At 41.8% G+C, this 24,101-nt stretch overlaps 1 protein-coding gene and 1 long non-coding RNA gene across 2 annotated transcripts in view; one reads left to right on the top strand and one right to left on the bottom strand.

The window, feature by feature from the left end:
- Positions 1-4,181, bottom strand: part of IFIH1 (interferon induced with helicase C domain 1) — a 64,848-nt gene extending 60,667 nt beyond the window's left edge. The window contains exon 1 of the mRNA XM_006083209.3: positions 3,522-4,181. Coding sequence (XP_006083271.1) covers positions 3,522-3,974 — 453 coding nt within the window. The 5' untranslated portion in view covers positions 3,975-4,181. The remainder of the gene's footprint in view (positions 1-3,521) is intronic.
- Positions 4,182-4,346: 165 nt separating this feature from the next.
- On the top strand, positions 4,347-5,234 carry LOC111823552. Its single transcript, XR_002826594.1, has 2 exons — positions 4,347-4,706; positions 4,913-5,234. It is a non-coding gene; the product is annotated as an uncharacterized LOC111823552 (long non-coding RNA).
- The last annotated feature ends 18,867 nt before the right edge of the window (positions 5,235-24,101 follow it).

Genomic DNA, 24,101 nt, shown 5'->3' with positions numbered 1-24,101 from the left:
CCGGCCACAGTGTGCACCATAGCCACCGGTTGTTCCAGTCGTTCCGGTCACTTGGCTTTTATATATATGGATGATAGTTAACTGTAGGGAGTGCCCCTGTACTGATATGCTTCTGTTTTAGGATGCTAATTGGACATTTTGGCCCATTCACTGACTTAGACAACAATGAACTCTGGAAAAGAAGGGGTCACATAAACATTTCCATAATGTCTTAATATCAGTCTGAACAGCTGAAGAGAGGTAAACTAAAAGACCAAGTAAAATATGTCTACTGGAAAACAGGAAGAGAAATAAAAGAAAATATGATTTTTTAGAAGTTCTAACTACTTAGTTGAATACTACTTTATGCTGTTCAGAAATCAAATTTTGAATTCTTATGTTTATCATCCATCTATTCCCCAATGGCTGATATGATTCATCATATCATATGTTTGTATCTCTTATTCCAGACAACTCTTTGAAAATAAATTGATCAATCACTTAAATATTAACCAATCACTATTTATTAAGTACCAACCCTATATCTCATCTTGGCTAGGTTCTGGGAGCTTAAAGATCAAAGTTATAGTTTCTTCTTCAAATCACAGTTTAATCCAGGGACTTTAAGAAGCAGATCTCAATTTCAACATGGGAGATTTACCTAAATTCTCTAAATTCACAAGGAAATATAACCAAATGAATGATTAAAAAAAAGTCATCATCATCATCATCATCATAGGAAAATAGTTTTTTACTATTTAAACAGCTGTTTCATAAACATGATTTTGTGTTTGTTAATATTCTGAGAGGAGAGATTATACTATATAATAAAGAGGTAATATGCAAATTGACCATCACTCTAACACACAAGATGGCCACCCCCATGTGGACACAAGATGGCCAGCAGGGGAGGGCAGTTAGGGGGGACCAGACCTGCAAGGAAGGGCAGTTGGGGGGACCAGGCCTGCAGGGGAGGGCAGTTGGGGAGGACCAGGCCTGCAGGGGAGGGAAGTTGGGGGCGATCAGGACAGCAGGGGAGCAGTTAGGAGTCGATCAGGCTGGCAGGAGAGTGGTTAGGGGGTGATCAGGCTGGCAGGCAGAAGCGGTTAGGGGCAGGTGAGCAGTTGGGAGGCAGCTGTCCTAGATTATGAGAGGGATCTCCGACTGCCCGTTTAGGCCCAATCCCACCGGGCCTAAACAGACAGCGGCCATCCCTTGAGGGGTCCCAGATTGGAGAGGGTGCAGGCTGGGCTGAGGGATACACACACCACCCCTGTTCACGAATTTCATGCAACGGACCTCTAGTTATTATATTAATTCTCATGGGTAATCTTAGGATCAGGGAACTTAAAAAGTTGGTCCAAATTAATACATATGGTAAGAAACAAAGATATTAAGCCCAGGTTTTTCCATTCCAAATTCCCATGCTTTTCTCATTGCACTTTGCCATTTAAGATAAGCATTCATCAATGACCTCGGTACTAATAGCTTCTTCTAAACCTAGATTGCCCTTCCCATCATCCACCATAGCTTATTTTTTATTCTGATGATACAATTGAAATTATGTTTACAAAAAACATTCCAGAATCTCACAGAGACACTATTCCTCCTTAGAGAGCCTCGAATGCATAGCTCCTCTGTCTTTCAGGGCCTCCTTTGAAATATGAACCTGGGGGAAGAGTTTGGATTGCTTTGGCCTTAACTGTTATCAGTACACAAATGTCCTTTTACTCTATATCTTCTTTGTGTCAACTCCCTTGCATTACTGCTAGCTGCCTCCAAGCTTGCCAGAATCAAGAACTTGGATAGAATCTAGCTGGAGGAAATTCAATCCAGGCAAGACAAAAGTGATGCTGATAGGCAGACGTATTTAGAGTAAATAAGGAGAAGTGCTGTTTCACTGGCAATCGGGACACCATTCCCACCAAACATAAACAGCTTTGTGGTGTTACTGGACTCTGTTGCTTCTGGACTTCCTAACAGCTACTGTGGCTGGAAATGCCATCTTCCATCTCCAGCTGGCTTGGAGGCTGCATACTGTCTTCCAAATTAAGATTCTGCCACAGTGATGTACACATTTGTCATATCCAGCTGGACTACTATAATGCGTTCTAGCTGGTTCTCAATACACAACACTACATAAACGTTACAGACAACAGTGTAAAGTAATTTGCTTGTTGGGAAAACCAGCCATCAAAATGAGACGCAGGCTTAGGTCTTTGGACGGGCCGCATGGCTGTCAAATCTGTAAAGGAGCATTAACTTTAGTCACTAAAGACTAAGTCACATCATAAGCTGATATGAGTCCAAAGCCCAAAACTTTGTAATGAGGATAGAAACAATAAATAAATTAAAAAAAAGAGCGAATGAAAGAAGAAAATGTCAAATTCATAGCATGGTAGACAGAGCCTTTGATTTTTAGTCATGGGTTTATTTCCCTGCTTGCCTTTCAAAATAAGACTTTTGACCTATGACCCACCCTGAATATGTCTGATTTAAATGGGTCATCATTTCTACACTTTCTGTAGTACATTCTTACTCATTGAAAAACAATGATCAATACAACATTACATTAAGTGTAAAGTCACTTGTAAAATTCACCCTATCAAAACACCTAGAAAACCCACTACTCCTTCAGTAATATGAAAAAATTACAACTAGAGACATATTTTTCAATAAATTATCTCCAATTATGATTCTCAAAGAATGTTGAAACTTTAGAGGAAAAAAAGCATGTGTATCATTTGTAATTTTCCTATTTGGAACAAGACTAAATGGCATAATGTATAATATTAGCCAGAGATTGGCAAATATTTTCTCTAAAGACCAGATAATAAATATTTAGGCTATGTGGGCTATATAGTTTCTGTCCAAATGCTCTTGAACTGCAAAAGCAGTCATAATATATAAATGAATGAGCATGACTGTGTTCTAATAAAGCTTTATACACACTGAACATTTATAAATCCAAAACCATTCTTGGGTTTGGGGCCTTGCAAAAACCAGTAGCAGTCTGGACTTAGCCCATGGGTCATATGTTCTGATCCCTGTTGTATGGAAGTATACTAAATAAGACATAAAATTCCACACCATCGGGCCCTAAATCACTACCTCTGCCACTATCTTCCTAAGAAAGCTTGGGCAAGTTATTTACCTGCCTCAGTTTTCTCATCTGTAAAACAGACCTCATAACATTATTCGCCTCAATGAATTACTCTGAGCATGAATTCTGATAATACATTTCGAGAAATATACTAACTGCACATAGTAACTGTTCATTACATAGTCTCTATTGGCACACAATGTTATTCTAGAAGTAACTCTTTAGCTAATTTCAATGCAAGAATTAGGGGGAAAAAGCCTTTTTGTGTTTAAGTGTTTAAAATTATGTTTTATGTGACTAGATATTCTCTTCCAGAGCAAGGAGGGATCCAGATTTACCCAAAGATGTCAAAGAACATTTGGAACGGGGCCAATCCATGGGCCAGCCACAAGGGGCGAAACCTGCCTAAAAGGCCAGCTCCATCTGAGCGGACACCTACCCGACTTCTGTCTTCAACGGTCAACAGCTCCACGGCCACACATCTATCCAGGACATCTCTGACCAGCAGCCTCTCCACCAGGGTGGGCTGCAGGAGGGTCAGCAGTTGGAAACACTCATCGTTCGCGTTCTCGCTGGAGGGAGAGGGCAGGTCCCTGAGCTCAGGGTCCATGTAGCGGGCGGCGAGGGGGTTGCCTGCTCGCCGGAGGGCCTCCACGAATATGCGGGTCCAGCCCGGGGGCCAGACCCCCTTCGCCAAGGTGCTCAGGAGCAGCTCCGCGGCGCCGATGTTCCCGTGGGTGGCGACCCTCGTCTGGATCTGCTCCTTCGCCTCCGCAGGCAGGAAGGTCAGGTAGTCCAGCACGGGCTCCACCTCGATGTACCTTCTCACTCGGGCCCGGAAGCACGAGAGGAGATAATGGAAATTCTTGTCCGCGGAATGCCCATTCGCCATCGTTCCTTCTCAGAGGAGGGAGAGGTTCCCCCACCTAGAGTCCTAGAAGGACAGGTTGCTGTTCTCCGCTCAACAGGTGCTGTCAGCCCCGTGCCTGGGGGCAGCAGGCTGTGCAGCAAGGTGCCTGGCAGCGACGGGGCTGCCCGCAGAGCCCCGGATGATCCCGCCGCGGGGAAGTCGCCGCTGGCAGGTGAGCAGGTGGGCAGGAGGGCGGGACGCGGCTGCGGACGGAAAGACAGACGGAGCGGCCGCCTGGCCTCTGCAGTGCTCGCCGGCCCAAACCAGGCTGCTCCCCAGCGCATTCCGGTGGGAGCTTTAAACCCAGTTTGCCAGGCGGTTTCTGTTTCGATTCTCCGCTCCCGTCCGTCAGTTTCCAAACGTCAGGCGCAGGGCGGGGAGTGGCGGCCCGGTCCGAGAGGGACACCCTTTGGTCGGATCTGGCAAGGGCAGCGCTTTGGCCCAGGGCGCGGTGGGGCGTAGAAAAGGAAAGCGAACTCCCCCGGGGCAAGGCAAGGGCGCGGGGCAATGCTCTCTCTGCGGGATTCCGTCTTCCTTGCAGATTCCGCCTCTTTCCCGCAGCCGTCAGCGCACCCCCTGTCAGCTAACATGTGGGGGGCTGTGAAAGCGCCTGACTCGGGACTTTCCAGCCTGTCAGTGAAGAGAAACCCATGCCAACAGGAAGGAGTTCGCCTTTGCTGGGGAATGCAGGCAGGTTCTGGCCCCGCCAGAGAGGTAAGACTGCAAGGGACAGGGGGAGAGAGGAAGTTTCCAGAGGTGTAACCCCAGAGCCCCAGGATGAAGGGACGTCTGCACCTTTTCTAGATATAAACCCGATGTTCTGAGGGTCCCCAAGAAGGAACATTGTCCACAGGGAATTTCTGGGTGGGTACGAAAAAGAGTGAGTCATGATAAAGTTAACTTCAGTCCCTCATTTGCAGATTGCAGTATTTATTTTCTGCTTTGACCAGGGCCTGGTGATAGACACAGAGGGACTTGAACCACCAACTCAGTTTAGGAGGAAGCCAAGATTGAAGGTTTCCTCTCCCAGCATGTAAATTCCCCATATTCTTTAATATACAACTTTCCTTTAATAAAACAAAACAAAATCCCCCAGCAACTTATTTTTGACATAGCTGCCATTCTTTTCTTGGATTCAATACAGCAAGTTTTGGCTGAGGCAGCTAGGAACTTAATTAGCAACTAATGTACCAACTTGTAGTAAACATCAACATTTGTCTATGTCATGAAGGAAAAAAAAAAGACACCCACACTGAAAAATGGCAGCTTCGTTTTAGTGCAGAAGCCATATAAACACGAGTCCTTCAGGTTGCTGCTCAGGCATTCTGTCGCCCTGGGTGACTACGGGTGGTAGTACATATGCTTCATAATGAGAACCCCATGGTCCAGAATTAGATGGAGGATGGAGGGGTCATTTAAGCTATGAAAAAGTTGTGTTTAGGACAATTAATTTTTTAGCAAGCTCATTCAGTGATGTTAGTCTAGGCCAGGGGAACCTGGCCATGCTTTCGCCTGTATAAAAGAAATACAGTAGGATGTGGAGAAGAGGGTACCCTTGTGCACTGTTGGTGGGAATGCAGACTGCTGCAACTACTGTGGAAAAGAGTATAGAGTTCCCTCAAAAAATTAAAACTGGAGCTGCCTTTTGACTCAGTGATCTCACTTCTGGGAATATATCCTAAGAATACCGAAACACCAATCAGAAAAAAGAATATGTTTATGTTTATAGCAGCATTATTTACAATAGCCAAGATCTAGAAACAGCCCAAGTGCCCATCGACAGATGAGTGGTTAAAAAATCTGTGGTGCATCTACACAATGGAATACTACTCGGCTATAAAAAAGAAGGAACTCTTATACCTTTGAGACAGCATGGATGGACCTGGAGAATAATAAGGTAAGTGAAATAAGTCAGTCAGAGAAAGTCAAATACCATATGATCTCACTAATACGTTGAACGTAAAGAGCAAAATAAACTGATGAACAAAATGGAACTGGAAGCATAGAAATGTGGGACAGACTGGCCGGTGCCTGAGGGGGGTGACTGGAGAAAGAAGGTGAAGGGATTACCTAAGGAACCTATATGCATACCCCATGGACATGAACAATAGTTTGGTGAAGGCCAAGGGAGGGAGGGGGCAGAGGTAGACAAAGTGGAGAGAAAACGGGGACACTTGCAATTATGTCATTTTTACTTATTTATTTTCAGAGAGAGAAAGGGGAGAGAGAGAGAGAGAAACATCGATTTTTTGTTCTACTTATTTATGCATTCATAGGTTGATTCATGTGCCCAGACCAAGCAACCAACCCACAACCTTGGGGTATGGGGATTGAAAGGTTAGGAGTGGGCTGGAGTCGTGCACCTATGACATGAGGCCATAATGTATCAAAAGAGATTTTATTCTGACCACCTGGGTGCAGGTGGGCTGAGACTGAGAAAGGCATCAACGAAGAGAACAGGGAGTGATAGGTTTTTATTAATTTTTGCTGGCTGCAAGCCGCTCTGCTAACGTGAGGGTTTGGTCTGTCCTTGGTTCCTCCCATGCCAGACGTCTTCTGGTTATCTGAGCTATGTGGTGTTCAAGGTGGCAAGCTTTCTGCAAGATATCTGCTAAGCACAGTAAGTTTTTCTTTGCCCCATTCATTCTCTTTAACCCTTTCAGGGGTGACGCTCTAACCAACTGAGCTACCCAGCCAGGGCGGAATCTACCATAACTTTTTCATTTTATCTTTAGATTTTTTTAAATTAATCTTTTAGAGAGAGAGGCAGGGAGAGGAGAGAGAGAGAGAGAGAGAGAGAGAGAGAGAGAGAGAGAGAGAGAAACATCGATGTGAGAGAGAGTAATGAGCTGCCTCCTGCATGCCTCCCCTGCTCCCTTCCCCGGCATGTGTCCAGACTAGGAATCAAACTGGCAACATTTCAGTGCACAGGACAACACTCAACCAACTGAGCCACACCAGCCAGGGATCTACCATGATCTTCATTGCACCTCTTCTGGGGGAAGAATGTTAAAGAGACAAAGCCAAACCACAGGATCTCGAATGTATCTTTTCTCTTTATCTATATTTTTGCATCATTATTTACTTTATTTTTGGCCTTTTGTTTGAATACTTGTTAGTTTCTTCTAACAGCTATCATTTTCATCTTCCTTTTGTTTTCTAAATGTAAGTTTCTGTTTCCTTTCTCCTTTGAGGTGGAAAATCCTGCTGATCTCTTTTTCTTTTTCCTAGACCTGCCTATTCTCTTTAAACTCAAAAGGCACATTTCAGTCTCCATCAGTTTAAAAAGCCTCCTTTTAGTATTTTGTTCTTTAAATACTATGTCAGGAATATACTAGATAATAGTCCCACTGTTATCCAACTTTTCATTTGAGTTTTCTACAATTAAGAAATAGTAAAATAGTAAAAATCATAGCTGACAAGCCAGAGCTACAACTTAATGGCCATACATGGCAGGGATGCCTTTTCCAAAGAAAATGACAACAAATTTAATTTAATGAGGGAATCTTTTTAGAATTATTATTATTTTCCTTCACTAGTTTACTAATTGTATCAGTAAAGAGCCTACTCTGTATAATTTCAAGCTAGCCTAGCAATATAGAGTTGTGGTGAAGCATAGGGACTCTGAGCTCAGGAAGCCAGAATTCACATCTCAGCACTGTCTATTAATTGCTGTGTGATCTTGAGAAAAATCACCTCAAATTCCTCAGTTGTAAAATGAGAATGATATTAGTACCGTGTCATAAGGTTGTTAAAAGGATAGACTGTAAGCACTTAGCATCAAGCCAGGAATATTATATTTGCTCTATAAGTGACTGCCAGCATTCTTACACAAACAATGGATAAGAGATGGTACGATCCCTCAAAGAACATACACTTTAATAACTAGCCATGTAATTAAGTTTCTAGACAGAATCCCTTTTTGCAAGAAACAGAAGTTGATATGCTGATCTAGCAGAAAAGTTTATCAAAAGATACTGCCGTGGCTTTCTCAAAAACATAAGTAGGCCCAAAATAGAAATTCTGACAATGTTTACCAGACCATGATATACATTTCTTAATTACTTCCTCCAATTCAGTAATAAAATCTGGTTTTAAAAGCTTTTCTATATGACAAACAGTTTTGTCACCCCCACCCCCCCAAAACAAAAATCAAGTATCAATGGAAAATTTTTCCTAAATATCCATTTTTCCAAATGATTCCTCCACAAATTAAGTCTCTTCAAAAACAGTTACTTGCACATGTATTTGTGAAAACATTATCTTTACCTCAAAGGCGCTGCCTGGCCTCAAAGGCACTTCTTTGACTTAATTTAAAATAAGTGCTTAAGAGCAAACTACAGTAAAATGTAGTGCCATTGTCTTTGCCTTGAAACCCGGGTTGACGTTTAGCTGGTAGACAATTTGGAGTTAGCTCTCTCAACCTGTGTCCATCCGGATTGAGGGGGTGTCTATTCTACTTCTGAGTACCCACCCTGTAGAATTAATTAAATATTTTTATTTAACCTCTGAAATATTATTACTGACAAAGTTTTGGAGTAGGAGTAGGAGTGCTGTAGAATGAGTTATTGAAAACAAATATTGGGGTAAACCGAACCAAACTTTTGAATTGCTAAATCACAAAGGCTGGAACTAAAATTTTAAAAATAAAAAAGCACTATCAATTTATAATATTTTTTTATGATTAATGCACTAAATTATATCACTTAAATTTAAAAATCTTCTTTCATCTTCATCTGATTCCTTAGTTTTTAATGTTTATTTGTATTTTATGTTGTTGTTATAGTTGTACATGCAAAGATTTTCTAAATAAATAGACAAATATTTATTAGGGCTCATGTTCAAATATTTTTACTGGTAGGGATCAAGAACAAAGTACTTGAAGACCACACTCTAGAGAACCTCCTAAATGCCAGAGATTGTGATGAGTGTGAAGAGCAAAGAGGAAGAATGAAAGAGGAAGCTGTGTAGGTGAAAGGAGAGAGAACTCTGGAAAGAGATGGGTAATTCAGCATTTAATCTTGGAAGTACTAGAACATGCCAAGACTCTGGTATTATTATTGCTGTATGACAAATGTCAGTAAGTCAAACATGGAACCTGAATATATTTTATATCCTATTGTCAGACATGGTGTCCAGACACGTTCTTGTATTGAATATTTAAAAAAAATATTTTGTTATTTTAAAAAAAGTTTATCCTGTAGACATTTCAGGCAGGATATCAGATAATATTGAAGAAGATTTATGAATTACTAAGTAATTCCATCATCCAGAGATGGGCATTTTTAATATTTTAAGTGTATTTCCCATCAATGCTTCATTAGGTGTGTGCATGCATACACACACTCCATTTGTTCAACAGAGAGTGAGCTGAAATGGTCTCAACTGTAGAGAAGGGATCTCTAAGGAAGAGTTCTCTGTAGGGGGATCCTGTTAACATGCCAAGGGGAGGAAGAGCCTGTGAGAACTTCCTTGTGGCAGGGATATTTGGGCAACAGTTCCTAATCCCATACAATAAAGAGGTGATATGCAAATTGACCATCACACCCTCACACAAGATGGCCGCCCCCATGTGGTCAAAGATGGCCATCACAAGATGACAGGCAGGGGAGAGCAGTTGTGGGCGATCAGGCCAGCAGGGGAGGGCAATTAGGGGTGACTAAGCCTGCAGGGGAGGACAGTTAGGGGTGACCAGGCCAGCAGGGGAGGGCAGTTGGGAGTGACCAGGCTGGCACGGGAGGGCAGTAAGGGGAGACTGGGCTGGAAGGGGAGAGCAGTTAGGGGTGACCAGGCCAGCAGGAGAGGACAGTTAGGGGCAACTGGGCCAGCAGGGTAGAACAGTTGGGGATGACCGGGCCAGAAGGGGAGGGCAGTTAGGGGAAATCAGGGGAGCAGTTAGGCATTGATCAGGCTGGCAGGGGAGTGGTTAGGGGGTGATCAGGCTGGAAGGCAGAAGTGGTTAGGGGCAATCAGAAAGGCAGGCAGGCGAGTGGTTGGGAGCCAGCAGTCCCGGATTGTGAGAGGGATGTCCGACTGCTGGTTTAGGGATCTGGCCTAAACCAACAGTCGGACATCCCTCAAGGGGTCCCACATTGGAGAGGATGCAGGCTGCCTCCCCCCCGCCTCGTGCATGAATTTTGTGCACCGGGCTTCTAGTATTAAATAACAAGTTTATTCCTGTAGTGCACTCGTTGTACTGGCCTTTCTTAGTTCCAGAACTTTCATAAAAGTCTGCCAATATAAGAGGCTGTGTTGTGGTGCTTTGGGTAATAATGGAGGAGAGGGAGGTGGTGGCCCCGTGCTATGAAGCAGAGCTGCACAGAAAGAAAGTGAATCTGAAGAAAGTGAGAAAAGAAGTTTGGATTGAGAATTTCATTCAAGGGAGACGAGGAGAGCATAGCCCTCTAGGGATCTTCTAACATTTGAGAAACTGTGCCAGACCTGCCATGCTCTGTGGGATGGAAGGGGCCCTCTCAGTAGACATGCTTTTGGTTGCAAGGCAAAGAATGCCTGACTAAATGTGGCCCAACCAGAGGGATTGGTTTTTCTCTCTTAAGAAGAGCCAGTGACTCATTGAGGTCAGAACTCTGATATGTTCTGTAATTTTCTTGGTTTTTCTCTCATGGTTGCAAAATGTGCTGCAACTGCTCCAAACATCATTTCTTCCTTCATCTTCAGTTAAAATTTGGTTGGTTGCCATGTTCCCACTTACCTCCTCCCAACATTGAGGTGGAAAATATCCCAGCAGTCCCCCAGCTGAATTTCTTGTATATCTCATTGGCTGGAACTGGATTGTGCCCACCTCCCCTAAAATAAAGTGCTACTTGCTCAAAACATGTAAAATATCTAAGTTCTAATAATAAGACAGTATTTGTCACAGGAGCTCCAGCCATTTTATTTAAATATTAAAATACTAGAGGCACAAAAATTTCTGCACTGGCGGCGGCGGGAGGGGGGCATCCCTCAGCCCCACTTGTGCCCTCTCACAGTCTGGGACCCCTCGGGAGATAACGACCTGCTGGCTTAGGCCTGCTCTTGGGTGGCAGAGGGCAGGCCCAATCCCTAGGTGCAGCCCCTGGTTGGACTCAGAGCAGGGCTGATTGGGGAGTTGGGGCGCCGCCCCCTGTCATGCACAGAGCAGGGCGGATCGGGAGGTTGCGATGCCACCCCCAGTCACGCTCAGGGTAGGGTCGATTGGGGGGTTGGGGCGCCACCCCCTGTGACACTCAAGGCAGGGTCGATGGGGAGGTTGCGGCGCCACCCCCTGTCACGCATAGAGCAGGGCTGATCAAGGGGTTTGGGTGCTGCCCCCTGTCACGCACAGAGCAGGGCCCATTAGGGGGGTTGGGGCTCTGTACTCTGTCAGGCACAGAGCAGGGCCAATCAGGGGGTTGGGGAGCTCTCCCTTGTCACGCACAGAGTAGGGCCGATAGGGGAGTTGGGGCACTGACCCCTGTCACACACAGAGCAGGGCGGGCCGATGGGGAGGTTGCAGCTCTACCTTGTCACACACAGAGCAGGGCCCATGGGGGGGTTGGGGTGCCTTCCCCTGTCACACACAGAGCAGGGCCAATCAGGGGGTTGGGGAGCTCCCCCCTATCAGGCACAGAGCAGGGCCGATCAGGGGGTTGGGGAGCTCCCCCCATTAGGCACAGAGCAGGGCCGTTCAGGGGGTTGGGGCGCCTTCCCCTGTCAGGAACAGAGCAGGGCGGATAGGGAGGTTGTGTCCCCGCCCGCTGTCACACACAGAGCTGCAGGGTGATCAGGGGGTTTGGGCGCTGCCCCCTGTCACAGTGCTCCAGGGGCCAGGAGGTCTCGCGGCTCTGCTGATCCCAGTGCTCGGAGGCTTCGCGGCTCCACTGATCCCGGTGCCAGGAGGCCTCGCAGCTCCGCTGATCCCAGTGCTGGGAGGCATATTACCCTTTTACTATATAGGGTAGAGGCCTGGTGCACGGGTGGGGGCCAGCTGGTTTGCCCTAAAGGATGTCCCGGATCAGGATGGGGGTCCCGCTTGGGTGCCTGGCCAGCCTGGATGAGGGGCTGATGGCTGTTTGCAGCTGGTCACACCCCCTTCAGGGTGGGGTTCCCCACTGGGGTGCCTGGCCAGTCTGGGTGAGGGGCTGAGGGCCGTTTTCAGGCTGGCGGGCGACTGAAGCTCCCAACTTCTCCTTTTTTCTTTTTTTTTTTTTTAATTCTGGGATTTATTTACCTTCTATGGCTGTCACTGGAGCTGAGAGCCGGCTTTAGCTCTGAGGCCGGCTCCAGCTTGAGGCCTCGGCTGCTGAAAGCAGGGATCTGGGTTTGTTTGGGTTCTATAATTGTAACACTGTTTCGGTCCTGCTCGCTCCAGCTCTGATGGCTGAAAACAGGTTTCTGGAGTTTTGTTTAGCTTCTATATTTGCAACAATGTTTCTTAGAGAGCAAGCTCAGAGGCCGGCAAGGCAGGCAGGGAATGTTGGCTTCCTTCGTCACTGGAGCAAGCAAGCCTCCCTGTTCACTTCAGCTGCCTGGCTGCTGGCTGTCATCTTGGTTGGCAGTTAATTTGCATATCACCCTGATTAGCCAATGGGAAGGGTAGTGAAGTTACAGTTAATTACCATGTTTCTCTTTTATTAGATAGGATAAAGATGATAATATAAACATGGTCCACTGAAGGCTAGAAAACTTGTTCTCCAGGTAGTTTCCCTCTTTGCGCACACTCATTACCCTGAAGAGTATCCCCAAAAGGAAGAACCAACGCAGCCATTCAATTCTCTTGTGGCAGCAAAGTAAGCTAGGAAATGATCGCAAGCCTAGCTCCATATTAGATTCACATGGAAAGACGTATACACCTATTCATTGCGTCAGAATCTCCGTGATTGGAACTTTCATGTCAGTTATTTTTCCCGTCAGTTCCACTTGTGATTCCACTCTTCAGCCAGAGTTGAGAACTAGAAATTAGGGCCTTCACTAACGGAGGGCCAACTCAGAGTACAGTGGCGTCTCATTACTCACAGCTGTTATGTTCTATGAAGTTGTAGGGAGCAGTGAATTAGAGAATACTGAACCATGGCTCCTGGAGAAATCCAGAAATAGGTTCCTACAAGCTTCTGGTCACAATATTTCTAAAATCAATTCATTCATAACCCTGCTTTCCTATGCGTGTTTCTGTTTAAAGACACCTTATTTCACATATGTTGATTCATTAACATTGAACTCATAGTTAGCAACACTGTAACATACCTGAATGAAGCTTAGCTGACATTCTCCCTGTGAGGTACATCACAGTGTTTCTGTGCTTAGAAACACTAGGTAACTCTTCAGAACTATTCATTTTTAAACAGTAAAACCACCAACAAAAAGCATAAAACTGCAAAAAAATTGGCAGCAAATATACCATGAAAAGGACATGTGTTTACAGTATTAGAGCTGAAATTAAAAGGCAGAGTATCGCCTTGTTCAACCTTAGCTGGGAACATGCAATTCAGATGACTCAAATTTTCACTGCTCTGCACATATCCACCAATGGCTGTGAAAGCACCAAAACTAATCATTTGGGTGTTAGAAAACAAATTTTAGCAAGTAGGTTGATAGTTTCTTGGTCTAACCAGGAAGCTTTAGGAAACTCAATTGTGCTTTTTAGACTTATTCCTGAATCATTCATACTAGCTCAGTTTAGCTAAAGCTATAATATAAATGAATATATATTTTCAACTACTTATGAAAAATGATGCTGCAGTTTGGAACATTTATCTGCCAAATCCATTGACCTAGGCATTGTCAGATATTTGCTTAGAAGAAATGAAATCTATTATGTATCATAGAAAATATAGATCTTCATGGCTGTAACACCATGGACACTTCAGAATGTAAATCTCTAACTTGTATTTGGAAAAAACTGACCACATATGAATTCAACTAAAAAGGTCACCTAATGTCTGTGAAAAGAGAAAGTAACAAGGAAATCTGACTCTGAGTGACTGAAAAAATTTTTACTTATCTCATGCCTCACTGTTACCCAGATCCTGATAGTTCTCCAATCTATGGTTTAGCAAAGAGAAAGAGGAACAGAGAGGGAAGCCCTATATCACGGATACTGTCTTGCTGACAGTAAATAAATGAAATTTCTCATACTTTACCAACCATAAAGAGGGAAGTAAGAAAGATTATCAGGACATTCATATTCCATGCAACATTAAACTCAACTGCATAGCCACTGTTAACTGCAAGTTTATTATGCCCTAGGTGACCGATTCTAACTACTTTGAGGAAACTTAATGTAACATAGTGATACTATAGAAGGTGATGGAGAGGCTAAATGGGCTAGGAGGCTTTGGGCCTGAATTCAACTCCAAAGAGAGCAGGTCAAGTTTTGTTGGCTATATATTTTGGAGTTCCATATTTTTGGGAAGATATTTGAAAACTTCTGTGCTAGGAGATCAGAACATCGTTCATGTTAATTTTTTTTTTTAAATCCTCACCTGAGGATATGCTTAGAGAGAGGAAAAGGGAGAGAAAGAAAAACTTGGGATCAAACCCACAACCCATGTATGTGGCTTGACAGAAATCAAACCAGCAACCTTCTGGTGCACAAAATAATGCTCAACCCACTGAGCCACTCCAGCCTGGCAAGAATTCTTACAAAACTACAACTGTTGTATCCGAGCCTTCTCAGACTATCTCACACTTATATAGGCCCAACCAGTAGCAATATGAGTTTTGGATGGTCAGCTGCCTTTACCCCATCAATTTTTCATAAAATCAAATAAATATTAGAGAAGCTGGGCAAGTTCTGGAACCAGTATACCATATTGTTGAGGGATGGAAAGGGACTTTATTTTATTTTTTTAATATATTTTTATTGATTTGACAGGGGAAGAGAGAAGGGAGAGAAAGAGAGATAGAAACATCAATGATGAGAGAGAATCATTGATCGGCTAACTCTTGCACGCCCCACACTGGGGATCGAGCCTGCAACCCGGGCATGTGCCCTTGACAGGAATCGAACCTGGGACCCTTCAGTCCACAGGCCGACACTCTATCCACTGAGCCAAACCAACTAGGGCTGGAAAGGGACTTTAATTCTATTATGTGCTATTGTTATAAATGAAAGAATGCATGAGTAAAATTGGTAAAAGAATGAAAGGATGACAGACTGATTTATTGAGGCTCCACATTATATCACATTGTATAAAATATATTAAATTGTATAATTTAAATTTATAATTAAAATGAAATAAATTTAAATGTTATAATACTTCAAAACACTTTGAAAATATTTTATAAAAATGCATCTCAATTACTCCTAAAGAACTAATTTTTCCCTCTGAATTTCTAATTAGGATGTATGTATATATCTGTGTTACATTTTCACATCTATGCATATTTGTGTTGAGAGTGCATAGATTTAACAGCTCCAGGGGAGCTTGCACAGTTCTTCCCCCTTAGGACTGGTACAAAATTTTAGAACTTTAGCGCAAACGGTCATTTCATCAATTCTTTCTCCCTCAAATGCAGTAAAAATATCAAGAGGGACATATTTCCCCATGAGATAGATTTTTAAAAAAAAAAAATTATAGCGGAGTCTAAATTACTTTATTACTATAAATGATCTACTTTAAGATACTTCAAGATGAAGTATGATGAGTTTTATAGTTTGATTAATGAAAGTAAGGCAGTAAGCATGGGCTGAGTGAAATCTGATTGTATACATTTCAGAAATATTTTGTTTTTCAGGAATAGACTGCCTGTGTATACGTACATATGCAGCATGTTGTTAATTAGGGATTAAAAATAATATTAACATTTAATATTAGTGGGACACCCCCGTGAATTATAGAGAACACCTGAGCTTTTTCACAAAATGAATTCTGAAAGCTAGGCCCCCTCCTCTGGGAGGGGTGGGCAAGCTCTGTCTATGGCTCATTATATTCCCTGAAACCTTAAGGACACAGTGGCTCCTCCGGGGAGCCCTCAGACACAAAGCCGCCCAGGGCCGTCTTAGACATTCCGCTGTATTCACTCTCTTCCCAGAAAGGAACTAAGTGAGAAAGCCTCCCCTTGCTTTCTTCCTTAGGCTCTTCTCTGCCGCAGCGCCCGCTGGTGATGGTGTTGCCTCTGCTGCCACCTTGTGGAGTTTTACGGTTAAATCTTAACTATGTCAAACTGGTTGGGTTGGTTTCAAGTAAGTAAAATTGTAACTATGTACAACTATAAATTTTTTGACAGGTAACAGAAAAAAGAGGCAATCTATATATCTCAATGGGAAGAAAAAACCATGGCTATAATTAGGTATAAACTTAAAGTATTCTATTTTATAAAAGCAGAAAACATAAAGAGAACTAACTGATTTTCTAGTAGGGAATATCCCCATTGTGCAAAGGAAGACCCAAGATTCATAGAAGTTGTAATATGTTGCCCAATATCACACAGTCAACAGATGAACTACCTTGGAGTCAAGCATCAACCTCTAAAATATTTATTGCATAGTTTCTATGAGTTAGCATAGACAATAACGAAGAACCAATTGTTTTAAAATGTAGATTTTATTATTCCAGTATGATGCGGACAATAGCTCAGGAGATGACTGCCAATGAAAAAACAGTTTGTTATTGTGTCCAAGACGAGGGACACACCAAATCATGGGGAAATAGAGTCAGTCAGGAGGCAGAAGAATCAAGAGGAAGCATGGGCCAGAGTCTTTATTTTAGTTTCCATGGGAATGGCAAGGTAAAGGGGATTAGAATTGGCTAGTTTACATAAGTTCAGCAGGCTCTGGGGCATACAGGCTCTCCATAGTTGCCTGTACCTGGCCCTGGGGAGAGTAGTGCAGAGGAATATTGCCTCTTGGAGTGTAAGCCAAAACAAAGAGATAGAGTTCAGGGTGTGGACTCTGGATTGGATAGTTTGCCTGTGCAAGAGCACACTCCCTGGTGATTCATTTGCTCTCCAAGAATTGGCAGGTCATGGGAGGGGAAGTCTCTCTCTCTCTCTCTCTTTTTCTCTCTCTTTTTTAAGGCAGATTTCTTATTTACTTATTTATCTAAATTTGTATTGATTTGAGAGAGAGAAAGAGAGAGAGAGAGAGAGAGAGAGAGAGAGAGAGAGAGAAAAAGAGAGAGAGAGAGAGACATTGATTTGTTGTCCCACTTACTTATGCACTAATTCATTGGTTGATTCTGATATGTGCCCTAACCAGGGTTTGAACCCACAACCTTGGCTTATCAGGATGATGTTCTAACCAACTGAGCTACCAGGCAAAGGCGGGCAGCAACTTTCTAGTCAGCCAGGCCCCAGATGCCAGATCATCAAGAACACAGAAAAAAAGAAAATATAGTTAATACACCAGTTAACATACTTTTTTGAAATAGAGAGCATATGTGAATGAATGAAATGAGTAGAGTTAATAAAAAGAAATTCTCCTAACTCTCATATTGGTATTAATTTGCTATCTGTATGATATAGTTAGCTGACAGTTTTCTACACGAATGTTTCCCAAATGTTAGTCAGGAAGAAATATCAAAGGCGATCTAAAAACTATGATAGGTTTATAAGCTTGAAGATACAGGTTTTGCTTACTTAATCCTTTCAAGGTTAAGATCATAATCATTTAATTTTCAACTTTATACTGAAAAGGCTATATTTTAGGAAAATGGTTTTCTAATAGAAATCAGTTTTGTTTTCTTATAAGCAGTTTTCACTTTATGTGTACATTTATTTATGTAAAATAATGTATAGAAAGACATTTTACACAGGAATTTAGATTTAAATACTTGATTCTTATTACCCACATGCTCAGATGTTTTCTATACCCCTACTCATCCCTTTTTGCAGACATTTAATTTTTCTTCATTTAATTATGTTTTCTGATATCACTAGCTACCATTTCTGCAATTTATGAACAAACCGTGTCCTAAAGATTCTGTTGCTAGGTTACATCCTCCTTTCTCCCACCTTCCCATCCCTTTTCCCTGGGCTGGTTGCCATAGTGCTTCTTGTAATGGGTGGCTCAAGTCTGTGTTGGAATCATGGTGGCTGAATAAAAATCTAGGTTCTCTCTCACTCTCTTTTGTTTACATAGCCTAGTTGCTCAATCAAGTATTGGAATTTAATTAAACAGAGAGTCACCATTCAGTATAATTATTCTATATTTACTTTATACAACGGATGTGGATTTTTGCCATACAGAAAAATTACATAGGTTGACTCGCTAATTGAAGAGTTGTTAAATTTTGGCAGGATTGTGAATGTACCTTGGGGAACTCCTTTTTTCCCCTTGTATTTGGTATTTTCCGCTAGCCTCTGAAGATCCATGCTCCATTCTCCTCCACATCCTCCTGTTCCTTGGGAGGCTGACCTTAATGGATGTAATCCATAAACTCCCCTTTCCTTTGGCTTCTGAGATCAGACAATGGAAACACTGGCAGGAGATCAGAGGCAGGAATGAGAGTGAGGTTATAGTATTCCTTTCCTAGGCTTCCTTCCAGTTAGTTCATTTGCAACACAAAGAGAGTTCTCTCCAGATACTGACCTTGCTGAAACCTTGATCTCAGACTTTCAGTCTCCACAACTGTGAGAAATAAATTTCTGTAGCTTAAGCCACCCAATCACCAGTATTTTGTTATGGTAGCAAGCTGGCTAAGACATTGTGTATAGTTTCTCAAGCTACATGGATTTAAAAATTGCCAGAACCATTTGCAAATATAATAAGTTACACTTTTAATTCACTAGGTCATAAAGCTACTTCTACTACTATTCATTACTTTTTATGGACAATGATGTCAAAGAGGCAGTAATTTCTTTGGCCACTTTCACTTTCATTACCAGCATTAGCAATTAATTTTCATTTTAGGTCCACTTTGGAGCAATACCTTCCACTAAGTTCTCTACTGCTTCTCTACAGGTGCTGCATATGTATCAAGTGGAGAATAACAAGGTTCATCAAAATGCAGATGCCGGGTGGTTGGTAGGCACCCTTACTAGCTAAACTATTTACCCTAGCTAGCCTCTTAGATCAACAACCTACCTGACATTGTCACCAAGTCTCATAGACGGCTCAAATCTAATATGTCCCATATTGATTTTTGATTTGGCCATCCCAAACATTCCTCCATTCTTCATCATTGACAAAGATAAACAAAGACCTCAGTTAAAGTGAGAAGGATGATTTTAATCGGTAATATACTATTAGTAATAGGGAAATAATAATATTAATAAAAAGAGTCCAGTGTGTGAACTGAACTGAATTTTGATTTGTATAGAGGAAATCAGGTATTTTAAAGGGAGAAACAGGAATAGAGAAAGGCAAGTTGCGGCTCTGTAGAGTGAGGGAAGTGAAAAAGTACAAAAATCAGGAAGAGGGGCTGAGTCCTATGAAACCCATCTGGGTTTCCTAACTGGTGCTTATTGAAGTTAGGCTCCGACCCTCTCACAAAAGCCAGGAGACAGGACCCTGTCTTCAGGTATTGGCTGGAGCAAACAGTGAAGTCTTTCGGAAGCCTTGAGTTTTGTCAGGTAGGCATTTTAAGGAAGCCAGGATCATCCTGGGAATGCACCCTTGAACTGTCAGAAACCATGTTAGTGTTTGTCCAAGCCCTTATAGGCGAGGATTAAGGCCTAATCAAGAAGAGAGCTCAGAAGAACCTGGCTAAAGTTTGGTCAAGGAGAGAATCTTTGTCACCATGTCATTAAAGGGCAGATCCAAAACAAACAGTAATTCCTGAGGGTCTATCTTAAAAATAGAAAATAATCTCACCATTTCTTACCATGTTAACAGCAGCACCCTGGTAAGTCACCGTCATTTCTAAATTACCAACAGGTTGCTAAGAGGTCCCCTTGCCTCTACACTAACCCCTTCAGTTCACTGTCAACAGAGTGATCCTTTGAAAATAAGTTATACCATATCTCACTAAGGCTCCAACCTTTAAGTGTCTTCTTATATCATCAGAGTACAAAATAAAGTCTTTACAATGACCCATAAAAGCTCTACTGATCTGCTCCAATATTCCTGCACTGTAACCACTCTCATGACTTCCACTCTAGCTCAATCCACACCAGATGCACTGACCTCATTCCTGTTTCTTAAACAGGTCAGCAGCCTTCTGCCACAACCCTAGTTCTGCCTGGAATATTCTTCCTATAGGTCTAATAACTACATGTCTAACTCATTCATGTCCTTTAAGTCTTTGCTCAAACCAAACCTTCATAAAGAGGTTGCTTTTAGCATCCTATTTAGTACTGCAACTTACTTTGTCACCTCTCTAACCCTACCCATTTTTATTTTCCTCTTGTTCCATAGTTTTTATCATCTTCTAACATACTATATAATGTACTCATTATCTTTACTTATTATTGTCTGTTCTTCCTGTTAGAATATAAGCTCCAACAGGGCAAGAGCATCTCCCCAACACCACTGCTGGATTTTATTTTTTCTTCACTAAAGTAGTTTTACATTGTGAATGTTCAATTGATATTTGTTGAATAAATAAATTTATTGATCTAAGTAAACTTTCTTAGTGATATAAAATAAGCTCCATGAATGTTGTTTTTCATTAGCTGGGTATAGATATATGTCTTGTTATAATATTTGGCATAGAACATAGAAATTATTTCTATGAGATAGGTAGGCTCTGTTCTGAAGCTGAAATTTGCTGAGGAGCAGTAAATTTTACTCTTGTCTCTCATGGTCCTGTTTCCCCACCTATAAAGAGAGGGAGAAAGAAAATACCCACATAGAGGGAAAAAGATAATGAGGTGGCAACAAATAGAAAAGGGGACCATAGTTACATCAGTGATTATATTGTACTGATAAATGTACTGGATAACTGAATATCTAAACTTATAATAAGACCAAAGACCACCAAGAACTGGAAGAAATATCACAAGTAGATATAATCATGAAAATGTAGTGATCAGAAAGCACAGATGCTATGTAAGAGAAATAATTATATTGGCAAATCTTAGTAAAAAACATGCATTTTCTTGTCTATTTCTCTACTTATTGATGTGCCATTTTCTACTCTTTAAACCCTTTCCTCTTATAATGTAAACTAGAAGCCCGGTGCACGAAATTCGTACACGGGTAGGGTGCCTAGGCCTGGCCGGAGATCAGGGCCGATCAGGTTCCCTGCCTCACCGTCTCCGTGACTCTTCCTCCCTTCGCTCCCTCAGCCCCTCACTGCCACAGTTGGTCCCCACCATGTTCCGTACCACCCCCTGGTGGTCAGCACATATCATAGCAAGCAATCGAATTCCCAGTCTCCCAAACTCCCGAGGGAGAACAATTTGCATATTAGCCTTTTATTATATAGGACTAGAGGCCCAGTGCACAAAATTTGTGCACTGGTGTGTGTGTGTGTGTGTGTGTGTGTGTGTGTGTGTGTCCCCTCAGCCCAGCCTGCACCCTTCTGCAGTCCAGGGCTTTCACAGTACAGAACCCCTCGCTCCATACCACTTGCCTGCAGTGGAGGTGGGAGAGGCTCCCGCCACTGCTGCTGCCCTTGCCAGCCATGGGCCCGGCTTCTGGCTGAGTTGCATTCCCCCTGTGGGAGCTCACTGACCACCAGGGGGCAGCTCCTGCATTGAGCATCTGCCTCTTGGTGGTCAGTGTGCATCATAGCAACTGGTTGTTCTGCCAGTCATTCCACCATTTGGTCAATTTGCATATTAGGGTTTTATTATATAGGATAATTTTATTATATTTTGAAAAAGTTTGGTGGGGTTAGTAAGGGAAGCAGAAATGCATTGTTTAATAGACCACATTCTGCAGCCAAATTTCCTGGGCTTTAATCTCAGCTTTGCTATCAACTATGCAACTATGGGCAAGTGATTACAACTCTTGACCTTACTTTATGCATTTATACAGAGGAGATAGTAATAGTATATAACTGATGGAGTTATTTTGAGGAATAACATCTCACAACACACAGTTCCTGTTATATGGTATTCACTCTATAGTTATTTTCATATAATAATGAAGTATTTTCTGAAAAGATAAATGTACAATTTAAAATTGTTTGTATACACTACATTTTAATAAAATTATATTGTTCATACAATACTAACTGAATCATGGAGGCAAATTTTCATTACTAATATTTTTTAAAAATTCTTTGTACACTCATTTGAATTTTTAAATTCCTATGCTACAAAATTTTTAATTTGAAATATTAGGTTTAGAGAGAGAGAGAGATACTGCATACTGGAGTGTTAGAAATCCTTTCTGTATCTCATATGGTAGTGTACTGGAGGTAAAATAATTTCCCCTTTACTCTTTTGAGTTCTGGATTGAGATCAATCTCTGTAATAAAAAACAGATTAACAAGAGAAAAAGCTCAGAAGTTTATTGACATGTATCCTCATGTATACATTGGAGATACCAAGGGAAAAATGAATAACTCTCAGAGGATAATTAGAACTTCATCTTAAATACCATCTTCAGCTAAAGAGAAAAGAAAAAGTGTGGAGAAGACTATAGGAAGGCTACTAGGAAAAGCAGAATAAATAAGTGCAAGATTTGTTATGTAGATTTAAGTCTCTACTTTCTCCATTTCTAATGTTGTCTTGCAGTATGAGGAGGGTCACTTTTATAAACTTATGTCCTGCGTTTAGGCAAATAGCGGGAGAGCAGAAAGTTTTTCTTATTTTTTTTCAATTGTTTTCAGTAAAAAAAAAATTATTATATGAAAGTGGCATATTGGGGAGTGGCATATTCTGCTACCCTTTAATAGGAACTCTGGGTAGCTCTTTGTCTAAGAGATAAATTGCTAAGAACTATGAAGGATCTGTTATTTTATCCTATTTGCAAACTACTAAGTAGCCTGCTACAGTTTCATAGAAGTTGACAAAAGGCGTGAGATTCCTCTGTAGGAGACAAAGGACTTGATTGCTCACAGCACAATAGGGAGCATGCACTTCAGACTCTCTTAGATTCCTCTGGCTCCCAAATTCTAGGAGGCAAATTGGAGCTGCTAGGCAGGTGCTGCACAAGCATTGGGTGTGTATTAGAATGGACAAATGTCACGCTTGGGAAAGTCCTGCTAGCAAATTTACCCAAACTTTAACATGGAGGGAGAGATGATCTTTGTCATCTTGCAACCATCTCTCTGCCCTTGAAGGAACTACTATCTTGGAAACTCTAACTTGTAAAAATGCAAGAGGGCCATGGAGATTTGACTCCCACCATAACACAAATATAATGCATCCGTAAGGCTACTGTGCTGAAGAGAAGATGCACAAAAGTTCTGACCAGAGATTTAGGCTGACTTTGTAAATATAAAACCCTCGGTGCTTTCTAAGTCTTTGAATATACAGTTAACCAATTAGAGTAAAACGTTACAACAATTTGTTTTGCTTTGTCCTGCTTTATCACTTCATACTTTTATGAATCATGTGTTCTTTCCTCTTATCATATAAGTTTTACCACACCCCTCTACACTTGTTTGTGCCAATAATTTAATCTTATTGGCTAAAGTATTTTTTTGTGTTAGAAGAACTAACACACACTTTTGTAAGAGTGGCAATCTTCCTTTCTCTCTGCCACTAGGATAAAATTAGGTTTCACAAGGTTCAACGTGTTCCTCCTCTGTAGGGTAGCTGAGCAATAGTTACTCAGCTTTGCAAGGTTTATTTCCTCTGTGAATAATTAACATTCCCCCCCCCCAAAAAAGTATTTTTAAAATATTTTTTGTGGTTGTCTTATTCAGAAATAACTCAAAATTATGTCATCCTGGTCTTTTGCTTGTGTTTTTAAGCAAAAGCTACAGCTGTCCTTGTACTGTGTGTGTGTCTTGTCTTTTTAAAGCTGGAGAAAAGCAGAACTGTCAGCTACTATTACTTAATAAACCAAGGAATTGAGCATTTAAGTTTTTTGCCGGAGTGAAGACATTTAATCATGCAAATCATGTAATATTTGAGACATTTATAACAATTCCTTGTTTACTAGAAAACGAAATTTAACTGGACTTCCTATGTTTTTATTTCCTAAACCTGGCAACTCTGGTTACTGTTTATCTACTAAACAAACTACAAATAACCTTTTGGTAAAATTTGACATCAAGTGGGCGTTAGCTCAGAAGCACTCCCCTTTGGCGCAGGGGTAAAGGTTTCAAAGTTTTGATTGTGACATCAACG

This window comes from Myotis lucifugus, unplaced genomic scaffold (genome assembly GCF_000147115.1).
Source record: "Myotis lucifugus unplaced genomic scaffold, Myoluc2.0 scaffold_5, whole genome shotgun sequence".
NCBI lineage: Eukaryota > Metazoa > Chordata > Mammalia > Chiroptera > Vespertilionidae > Myotis > Myotis lucifugus.
This window is presented reverse-complemented; position numbering and strand designations above follow the sequence as displayed.